Source organism: Nestor notabilis, unplaced genomic scaffold (assembly GCF_000696875.1).
Source record: "Nestor notabilis isolate BGI_N333 unplaced genomic scaffold, ASM69687v1 scaffold12464, whole genome shotgun sequence".
Lineage (NCBI taxonomy): Eukaryota > Metazoa > Chordata > Aves > Psittaciformes > Psittacidae > Nestor > Nestor notabilis.
Window position 1 is genome coordinate 26,816 of NW_009925211.1, and position 11,250 is coordinate 38,065.

The 11,250-nt window shown below is 50.1% G+C and overlaps 1 protein-coding gene across 1 annotated transcript in view; it reads right to left on the minus strand.

The window, feature by feature from the left end:
- Positions 1 to 11,250, minus strand: part of TTC28 (tetratricopeptide repeat domain 28) — a gene marked incomplete at its 5' end in the record, with an annotated part of 50,068 nt that overhangs the window by 21,709 nt on the left and 17,109 nt on the right. The window contains 3 exon segments of the mRNA XM_010012948.1: positions 1,201 to 1,551; positions 1,554 to 1,705; positions 2,081 to 3,422. Coding sequence (XP_010011250.1) covers positions 1,201 to 1,551; positions 1,554 to 1,705; positions 2,081 to 3,422 — 1,845 coding nt within the window.

An 11,250-nucleotide genomic window follows, 5' to 3' on the forward strand; every position in this document is an offset into this window, starting at 1 on the left:
CTGCCACGTTACTGGCTCGTTTCCCACCAGCTCTCCCAGCCTTCTGGCAGGTTCTGCATGGTTCATGCACCGAGCCAGAGCACAGGGCAGGGTCCTGGCGTGAACGACCTGGGGCTCATTTCACTTCCAGCAGCACCTTGTGTCATCCCCCCTTCCACCACGCTCCAAACCTCTCACTTCCATGGGCCCTGCCAACAAAAGGGACACCTCCTCTGAGGCACCTCAGGCTTCCCACAGGTGGAGAGCAGGGCCCTGGCCACCGCCATGCAGCTTGGCCACAGCTAGCCTCAGCAGGCTCTTCAGGAATTCTGTGTCACACAAGGAGAAGAGGCTGTATTCAATTTCTCCCCTTCCAACAGAACTGAATTCCCTCAGCATATGGAACGCTGCCAAGGTCAGTTTCAGGAAAACCAGACTAACTGATGTAATCAATCCTTTGGCTTCCAGCTTCATACACTCCAGCTACGCTGCTCAGCTACTCCACCAGAGAGCCACCACCTTGACCAGATGCTGTTTGCACGCTGGGATCCCTTGCAGCAGCACAACTCGGAAGCCAGCTCTGGCTCCGGGGCTCAGCAGCAGCAGCAGGTGGCTCCAGGACTCTGAGGGCCAAACCTCCCTCCCCTCCCTATCAAACACAACTTGTTCCCACTCACAGCTTAGGGTACACTTACCTGCCTGGTCTCACTCCCACCTGAACACACAAGGAGAAACCAGGTGGCTATCAGCAAGGCACATATCAGTTGAGAACTGCTCTCGGGGTCAGACAGACCCATCACGACCAGAGCCAACTCCTGGTATGCAATGCTGTTCTTAGAGAACGTTTACATCTTCTAGGCTCAGGCACAAACCAGCTTTATAAAAAGACTCTGCCAGGTGCAGTGTGGATCAAAGCTCAGAGCTGAGGTGCCCCAGGAAGGCACAGATCATGCCTTGCAATACTTTGTCTGCAGGACGCCAGGAAGGCTATGACTGACATGATGTGCTGACCACAACAGTCCCCTTGGACAGCTACTCACATGGATGTTCAGCAGTAGCTACAATGTCTGCAAGAGCTTGTGCATCAAAGGCTGCTGCCAGCCAAACACATCCTCTCAGTGCCACGCTCACAGCATCTTGCTTCTCTCCATGTCTTTGGGCTTCCCTCCTATCCCCCCACACCTATCACTACATGTTCTGCTGCATAATTCAGTCTCTCACCTTCCTGCAGGTACATCACGGCCTGAGAGTAGTTCTGCAAGGCGTGATGAGTCCTCCCCAGGCTGCTGTAAGACACAGTTTTGGCTACCAGGTCGTTCATCTGTGCTGCAATGCTGAGGTGCTGCTCCTGATAAACCACTGCCCTCTCATAGGTGCCCAGGGACTCGTAGGTCAGGCCCAGGTTCCCGTAGGCTCGGCCTTGGCAAGCGGGGTTGTTGGTCTCCTCTGCAATCTGCAGGTCCAGCTGGTGGTACTGCAGGGCTGTGTCGTACTCTCCCATCTGGTGGTAGACCCCACCGAGCCCGCAGGCAGCATCGCTCTCCAGGGCCCGGTCCTTCATCTCTCGAGCGGGCAGGAAATGGCTTGCTCGTAGTTGCCCAGCTGGCTGTGCAGGCTGCCCAGCTCCCCGTAGGCCTGCGCTTTGTTAAATGCCTCCCCCAGCTCATGTGCCACTACGAGCCTCTTCTCAAAGCACACCAGAGCCTGCTGCAAGCTTCCCATGGCCCTAAAAGAAGAGAAAACAGCAGCAGTTATTTTGCAAGCATTTTCTTGAAGAAGATGTTTTGTCATTTTCCCTAGAGGCCAGCTCAGGCCTTTCCAGCAGAGACAAACGCTCCCTCCAGGAGACATCCCCGGCACCTTTGAACCAACCTCCTTCTTCTGCCACCCTGTGAACTTCTCTTCCTCTCAGGGCAGAACAACATCAGCTACATTATCTGAGCCAGTAGCACAGTTCTCAGCACCCAGGACTCTTACTCACTCCTGTGCCACATCCCCATGCACGTGTACAATGGTGGCACAAACACACCCCATCAGTAACACAACGCACCCATTGGTACCTCCCCATCTGTCACTAGGGTACGCGTGCAGCGCTCCTTACCTGTGCCCATTGCCCAAGCCCCGGTAGGCCTTTGCCTGATCTTGCATGCGGTTCAAGCTCTGCGCCACAGACAGGTACTGTTCATAATACTTTATAGCTTCCTCAAAATCTCCCAGAGCCTCGTAACAGTCTCCCAGGTTCCCATATGCTCGGCCCCGGTCTAACACAGCCTCATTGCCACTGAGCTGCTGCAGCATGGCCAGCTGCTGTTCAAAGTAGCCAATAGCCTCCTCCATGACATTCATGTTCATCTTCGTAATGCCCATGTTACCATAGACTTGGGCTTCTATGCTGGGGTCCTTCAACTTCTGCCCAAGCTCCAGCTGTTCTTCATAGCATTTGAAGGCCATGGTGTACTTCCCAAGTGACATATACACTGCAGCGAGGTGACCGTGTGCTCTGCATTCACCCAGCATATCTCCCAGCTCCTGGTACACCTCCAGCTCCTGCGTGTGGTAACCTAAAGCCTTGTCACACTTCTGTATCATTCTGTATGCAGAGCCCAAGGCTGCATAGGCACTGGCTTCCAGTCTCCTGTCTTTAACATGATGGGCTAAGCTCAGTTGCTGCTCATAAAATTTTATTGCACCATTTACGTCTTTTTTACAGACAAAAATATCCCCCAAGTTCCCCAGAGCTCGGAATTTGGCCTGGGAATTGTTCAGAGACTGGGCCAAGGACAACAGGTACTTTTGACACTCCTCTGCTTTGCTGAAGTCCATCAAGGCTTTGAAGGCCAGGCCCAGGTTGCAATATGCTTTAGCTTGACTCAGTTTGTCATGAAGATCTTTTGCTAAGGCAAGGTCCTGCTCGTAGTACTTAACAGCCTCCTCGTAGTTCCCAAGGCAGTAATGGGCATAGCCAAGGTTATGGCAAACCTTCCCCTCCCCTTCCATGTCCTGCAGCTCTGGGGACAAGCGCAGGTACTGCTCGTAGTAAGGGGCTGCCTGCACGTACTCTCCTCGCGAGCAGTGGAAGTTGCCCAGGTTGCTGAGGGCCCGCGCTTCGCTCTGGATGTCTCGCAGCTCCCGGGCAATGTTGAGATGATTTTGGTAGTGCTGCAGAGCACGGTCATGAGCACCCAGCGCCTGATAGGCAACTGCTAAGTTCCCGTGTGTGGACGCCTGGGAGGCGCGGTCATTGACTTCCATGGAGATCTGCAGCTCCTGCCGGTGGTACTTGACAGCCTGGTCATACATGCCCAGCGCGTTGTAAGCATTGCCCATGTTGCCGTAGGCCCGGCCCTGGGCCGCATAATCGCTCAGCTCCTGAGCTATGGACAGATGCGTCTTATGCAGCCGCAGCGCAGTGTCGTAGTCGCCTTTCATCTGGTGAATGATTCCTGGAAAACAACAAAAACACTGCTCCACACAAACCCTGTGCACGACCGCGCCACGCCAGGGGCTCCCTGCAGCCCGGCCCTTCCCCACACCCCCAGTGCATCCCCACCACAGCCCTTCTCACACAGTCCACTTCCTTGCTCCTAACAGGCAACTCCCGGAGCATGTATTACACACCAAACACAGAATCACAACAACTGCACGCAATGTCTTAGCCTTATAAAATGCCCATTTTCTGTTGTAATCATGCTTCTTCCCCTCACAGCCCCCACTGGTGGTACCTGCTGGCTCCAGAGCTCATACTCCACACGCTGAACGAAGAAGCATTTGCATTTGCTTTTCAATTTCAGTCAAATCATCTTGTACTTATTACGAGACAGGAGCTCTGACTCTGCCAACATTAAAACTTACGCTTCAAGTAAACTCTGTGCTAGTACTACCCGTAGCTCCTCTGCAAACACTTGCGAGCAGGCCCAGAGATCCAGGAGCCACTGAGGGAGCCCCTGCAGACACCGACCCCACAGATTCATCAGTTCCTTGAAACTTGAAGACAACTTCAGGTCTTTCCCTGCCCCTAAAAGAAAACAGCTTCCAATTTCCATCTCCACATCACACCCAACGTGTTCAGGGGGAAGAGATGTGGAGGATGAGGATGTGGCTGCCCTCCCGTCACTGGCCAGCAGCATGCTCTGATCAGGTCTGTGCACCAGCCCCGTCTTGGTTTGAAGACAGAGGTTTTCCAAGTGACTCTGGAACATGAGGGCTGAAATTTGCTTCCTCGAGGCAATGTGGACCTCGCAGACTGAAAACCCAGGTTCCATTATGTCAGACCTGTGCTTGTCACAGCAGGTCCCTCAGAAGCCCTGCTCACTCTCCTAATGAGGTGTCAGGACAAGGTCGTTTAGAAAACATGGGCAGAAGAAACCAGGATCCAAACAGCAGACACTTGGCTGCTGATGACAGATTTTTTCTCTCCCCCACACTGCAATCATGATCAAAGCTACAGCTCATGGCAGCAGGGACTTGGATCCCCAGTATCTCAGTCCACCTCCTGCCCAAATCCTTCCTCAGCGCCAACAAAGCTGAAAGGATGGGATTATTATGGAGGAAGGATTAGACAACCTTATGTACCAGTGCAACAAGAATGAGATGATGAAAACCAGCAGTACACTGTGCACAGACATCCAGTTCAAAACTACCAGGGCAGAGTCATCATCTGGAAACAAGAAGAAAAGGAGCTATCCAGCAGATTATTTCCAGTATAGAAAGGCAAATTCCTATTGGATGCAGAAGAGTTAATCAATTTAAAGACCAATGCTGATGTAACCACAGAGGTGCATCAATCCTAGAAATTATTTTCACTATCAGAGCACCAAGGGTCCAGAACAGCCTTCTTGTTGGTCTACTGCCCTACAGTAGAACAACATCACTGTAAACTGGAGCATGGTTAGTTTATGAATCATGGTATTTGTATTACGTGGCATGTGCAGTAACAGGAGACTGGATTCAATGCTGCTGGAGGCATCCTCCTCTGCTCTCAGTTTAATCACTGATTCCCTGGGTAACTCTGAGCTTTTGCAGGTTTTCTGGGAGAGTATATGAGGCCAGCAACAACTACTCATGAGCCCTAGAATGACCCCGGGAACATGGACATCCGCTAGTGCTGGAACACACACTGCCTCAAAAACATGCTCTTTGCCTCCAAGAGTTGTGCCTGCACTGCCATGGTGCTGCAGAGCACACAGACCATTTGCTCTTCGGCCACGTGCTCGAAAGTGCTTCTGCCACCAAGGCATGACATGAGCAATAACATCCCAGCCAGAAGTGGCTGCTGCAGGACAGGAAAGAACTCATCAGCAAGCCTCTCAACAAAGCACATTCACAGATCATTTCCTTATGCTTCATCAATCCCAAGTGTCTCATGCTGAGAAATAAAACAGAACCTTACTTCTCAAGGAACCGAGTAGGAAAAACGCCACCAGGACACTGCCAGCAGCTCCCAGCCACAACCTGCTGAGGTCTGCAGATGGCAACAGGCTGAAACACCGAGTCACAGGCAGGCAGGAGGAGGATTGGCCGGGAGGTCAGACACCAGGAGGAACTCAAGCAGACCCTTCCCACCACATGGCTGGAAACACCCCCCAGACCTCACAGAGACCACAGGGACACAGCCTGCCAGCAACACACCACACACCGGCCGCTAGTCCCTGCTGAGCCCCACTGCCCTCATGCCTGGAGTGAGAGCCATTGCCCAGCTCGCTCCCTGCTGGTGGTGTTGCTACTCAGTGGTGCTCATCATCCTTTATGCACAAGCTGCCATCCCTGCCCCGATTTCCAAGCATCCTGCTCTGTGTCTCTCTGGCAACTGTGTTTTCCCATCCTCAGTCTACCCTCAGCTATACACTTAAACAAAGTTCTTGCCAAAGGCAGAGACAACCCCGGCCCTGGACTGCAGACACATGGCTTGCTCCAAGGGGACGCTGACTCTGCACCTTGCTACTGGTTTCATGTATGTTTTATCTGCAAGCCCTGTCAAGCACGAATTATTTCCCATGTCCTGCGCAATGCAAGCTCCTTCATTGCAATCTTTGGCAACAAAACAACTGCAAGAAACAGACCAGAAACCTCTTAGGAAAAGAGAGGCTCATTTTGGGCTGCAAGGGACTCTGCTCATCCAGAACATGCTATAATTGCTTTATTTAATATCCATCTCCCTATACCTAGATCAGTTTCCAAGTTGATACCTTAGAAACCAAGACAACACCCAGGAAGGTCCAGCCTGTGACTTGGTGCTTTTGTTGTTCACATGGCACTGAGATGGGAAAATTTAGGCTGAGAAAAACATCTGCAAAGCTGCCTCCCTGCAAGAGGAGTTGGAGCAGCATGAATTCGAGCTGCTGCTTTTAGCATCTGGTACATTAAACGAATGTATTAAGAGAGAATGTCAGGAGCTTGGTGTGAAATCCACACGTTAGCTTGCAATTTCTCTTGTGCCCAAAAAATCCTTCTAAACACCTCTTGTACTAGTGTATCTACTGCTGTGTGCAGAGCACAAGATGCTCAGTCAGGCTGAGGTTCCTCTGGACACCTCTGGATCACCAGCTTTAAGATGTGAAATCTACTCCCGTCACAAAGTTCCTCTCCTTATTTTTCCATCTCAGCCATCTTACCTTCCTTGGATCAACGTCTCTCGAAGCACTGGAGATTATTTTAGCAAATAGCCAGCTGACTTGACAGAGAAGAAAAGTCTTCGGTATCCAAGGTCATTGAGGAGACCCTAGTGAGCACACAGGATGCCACAGCTGAGCCTCAAAGGGTCAGTACCCTGAAGAAACTCCACTTCACTATGAAGAACAAGAGAAGTCAGCACACAGTGGTCCCTTGCTAAAATGCCATTGACAACTCAGGTGCTGTGTCCACAGGAGTGGTAGATAAAAGATGAGGATGTGAGCGAGAAGTCCTACACATGCCTCTCGCCCTTCACATGGAGAAACTCACTATGGAGGAAGAGTGTCAGGGACGCTGACCCAACCCAGACTCTCTCCACTGCACTTCGTACTATACTTGAGGACAGGTATGAAACGGAGTAGCTGGGGCCGATATCTCCACTATCTGGAGATAATGGGAATTCCTGCCCCAAGACACCAACCTCTCCTGTCCCATATGATGGAGAAGCAACATAGGAGAGGAAGACAGCAAGTCAGACACTGAGCATGGCTTTGAAAGGCAAATGGCAGCCAGAGAAACACAGTTCATACTAGAGAGCTATTGAAACAGCCCTTGCTGCCACTCTCTGGAGAGGCTATGGACGGAGTTTCACCCTGGATACTAAGTCCACCAAAAAGGTTGCTCTCTGTCACAAGCCCTGCTTAAGCAAATTCCCAAAATTTCATCTAAAAAGATTAAGGTTGCTCTTGGGGAAAAAAGGAACCTGGTAAGAGACCCCACACAGCATCTCCTGCTGCGTTTCCATCATTTGCCAGCAGTAATTACGAAGGACAGCCCAGGAAGGAAAGGTTCTGACTTGGACTCCAAAATCATCACCTACCAAATATATTCACTCTTTGTGCATTCCTCAACAGACAAAAATGAGGTTCGTAGATGGATGGGAGATGAAGCCTTCAAAGTCCTAAATGTTTTAGTCATCCTCTTTACTGCCAAGAAAGGAGAAAAACAGTGAACAAATGTTTACCAGGAGATACCCAGGACAAAACCAAGTAGCATAACAGAGAACAAAGCTGCACTCTCCTCACCCATGGAGCCTGCTGTCACGTTAGTTTGCTCGAGCTGTCACCCATCTGTTGTGGCACTTAAGAAAGAAGGATCCAGAAACACACTGTCGCATCAGCATTCTGACTCATTCTTACAGCTATAATCATTGGCTTCCAAGTAAAAGAGAGTCTCCTGCTCAGGCAGCCAGACTACATGCTGGAACAGCGCTCGAAGGACACAGCACAACAGACACAAGACAAGAACCCAGCAGACATGAAGGGAGATGGCCGGAGACAGCCTTTACTGCCTTGTATCTAGTATAAAGCACCAAAAATGGCAAAAATTGCATTAATTCACAAGCTTTCTTTCCTTAATGATGAACACAGATCTGGAGAGAAACCTGTATAAGACGGCAGGAAAATAATCACAGAAGCTACATTCTGCCTCTGCAAATCACTGATTTTCCCAATACAAATCCTGGGGTAATGGTTGGACTTGATGACCTTAAAGGTCTTTTCGAACCTGGTTGATTCTATGACTGTGAAATGAGTACAGTAAGAAAGTGCCAGACCAACTCTGGAGCAGTCTTTGTAGCTCCTGTGCTGGAGCCTGGCAGAAGCCAAAGGGATCTCAAGTCCTCACTGGCACTACCCAGTGCACAGCAAACCTCTGTGTTGTGGCGGGGTCACGTCGTGGTGGATGCACCACGGCTTCCAGCTTAGACTGAGCTATCATCGCTCTCGATTAACCTGCTCCTTCAGACCGAAACACAAACACACTGAAAGCTGACTTGGAGCATGGTGGGGAAAAGCACATCCCAGCCCGCTGGCTGGTGCTGACAGCACCCGTGTGCGATCAGCTGTGGCTGAGCGCGGTCAGAGCCGGGGCAAAGGGACCTGGGGCGTTTGCTCACCTTCAGCGTCAGGGAGGAGGTGGCCAAACACAACCACCACTTTTTGACCCCAACTGAAAAAATGCTTCAAGAGAAAACATCTGGCTCCTTTGGACAACATGCCAGGCATGTGAAGACAGGTAGAGAAGTTCTCTCGTAACTGCAAAGAGATGCTAAGCACCAAGGGGGACTTGAAACTCTTTTATTAATAATCTGAAGTGTCCTCTCTCCATCACAGTGAGGACCCTGAAGAGCTGCAGAGGCTGACAGCCAGCTCTCTACATGGAGCCTTGGCATCTGGAACCACCATCTGCTTTGCAAAGGTTGACAGTCTGAGACTTCTGGTTAAACTCCACATCTCCTTGTTGCGGAGAGCTTGGTACATTGTGACTTGTCCTCAGTCCATTACCTTCTGCTTACTGAGTCCCGGAGCGCATCATGTCTCCCTGCAGAGCACTACAGCAGCTGGGCTGTGTCACGTTATGTGTGTGTCTTGCTCAGCATTAGACAACACACTTAAGAGAGCTCTCCATCTAAATCCGTGAAATGCAAACAGAAAATGTCTGTCGCTTCAGCAGAGGCCAACTCCAGCACTCTGGCGTGGAAACACACTTACATACTTTTTTTTTTGCCTGTCAGCATGGTTATTTTGATGAGGTTTTGTTTTGCATGTGGATTAGATGAAAGAGACAATTAAGACTTGGCTTTTTAATTGGTACTGAATGCATTTTAAACAACAGTAATAGACTTTCTCAACCAGAACTGCATGTTCTCTTTCTCCAGTATAACTTAACCCTGACAGAGAAGACAAAAATACAGCCAAATAACGGCTGAAACGTGAGAGCCTGCACTCAGAAGCTAGGAAAGCTATTTGAATACAAAGTGTAGAGTGGCTGAGTCAGCATACCAGCTGAGAGTTAAGATTTAGGCTTAAATCCAACGTAAGAACACAAGAACAACAATCTTTGCTGCACCAAAACTCCTTGACGCGTGTCCGTCCGTCCGTCCCCCGCCTTTTTTTTTTTAAACAGAGATGTCTGGAATTATATGCTGAAAGCATCATTAAATCCAAAGCTGCCATAAGATTAATAATGGTATTAAGTTGAATTTTCTAGTTCTAACTTGACTGATTTTGAGCCAGCAAAGTGGTGAGAGAATCCAAGCTGCAAGCAGTTCCCGTGGAGGTTAAGGAGCAAGAGCAGTTGGTTGCTTTAGCAGTGGTGCTTTTTCATTCTGGGATGAGGCAAAGCAACTACAGCGAGTATCAGCACTTGCAGTGAACTGCCCACCTCCCCTCAATGTTTCTGTACCAGTTACCAATTTGTTGGGTTTTTTTATGATGCTGAGTAGCCCAGAGACAGACTCCACTGAACACGGAGGCAGTTGGAAGACATACTACAGAACTTGAATTGAGGTTTTTTTCTAGCAGGAGAGCTGTGGTCTGCCCAGCAGCAAAGGGCTCACAAAACCAGGAGGCGGCGATGGGGAAACCCCAAGATAGCTCATCACTACACTGATGTAGGGAATTAAAAACCGAGCGACAGCTTCCATTTCCCCATTCCCCCAGACTGCATCTCCTCAGTTTCCTGGATTTGCTCAAAGAGAACTGGGGCAATTCTCCAGAGAACAGCAAGTGCTTCAGAAAGAAGGCAAACAAACATGGTTCTGATCTCTGCAGGTTCACCAGTGTTGCTTAGAGCACCCATCTCACAGGCACTCATGGCTGAACACTGCCATGCCACCAGCACAGCCTGCACACCCTCTGGTCAGCTTCCACTGGAAACAATCACATCACGTGAAGCTTCACAGCAAGAAGAACTTTGCCTCAGTGCTGACCACGAGCTGGGAAGCCAGGTATGTTCCCCCAGCACAGCCAAGGACAACACCTCCATCTCCCCACCAAGGACGCAGAGTTCGCACCTCACCCTGCTCCCTGCCTGGACAACCCGAGATCCTGCTCCCTTGTATGGGTCCCTCTATCCCTGTCACAGACCACTGGGTCCCTTCTGTCTCTGCATCTCCCCAAGACCAGCCCCATGCTGGCATCAGAGATGGGGGGATGCAGTTTGTGCTTTGCTGGATTCATCCGCTGCTGTTCTCTGCAAAAGCCCTTCCATAAACGTTGGAGGAAGCCAGATGCAAGGCTTCATCCCCCAGCCCTCTTGCCTGTTGGATGTCTGTTGCTAAAAGAAACGGTCATTGCTCACTGCTCTCTAGTTAAGCAGCAACAAGCACTTTTGCCTCACAAACCTGTTTTGTTTGCCTCATACATTTGCCCCAATTTGTGTAAAGGAGGAGATTCAAAACACTAGTCAGAAAGCTAGGCCTGTTTTGTGTTCTCCAGTTCACCTTATCTTCTTCATTCAGCTCCTGAAGACTCAGATATTAAGAGAAATTAAGTAATTCATCAAGCTCTTTCCAATTACCTGCTGTTGATAACATCAGAATACAATTAGCATCTACAAATGAACCAAGCACCAACTGCCAGCAGCTACATTTACAGCATGGGGCAGCCTGCAAGAGATTCAGGAGCTGCCAGCGAAGACACGTTTTGTTACACCAACAACAGCCCTGTTCTGCCACTCCTGGCCAGCTGAGAACACATCCCCAGCGGCAGCTGAACGTCAGCAGCACAAACACCACATCCCATGGCAGAGATGGAAACAAATCTTCGGAGGCTTCCACACCTGGAGCTGTGAAGAAGCAGCAGGAACGGAATTTGGATA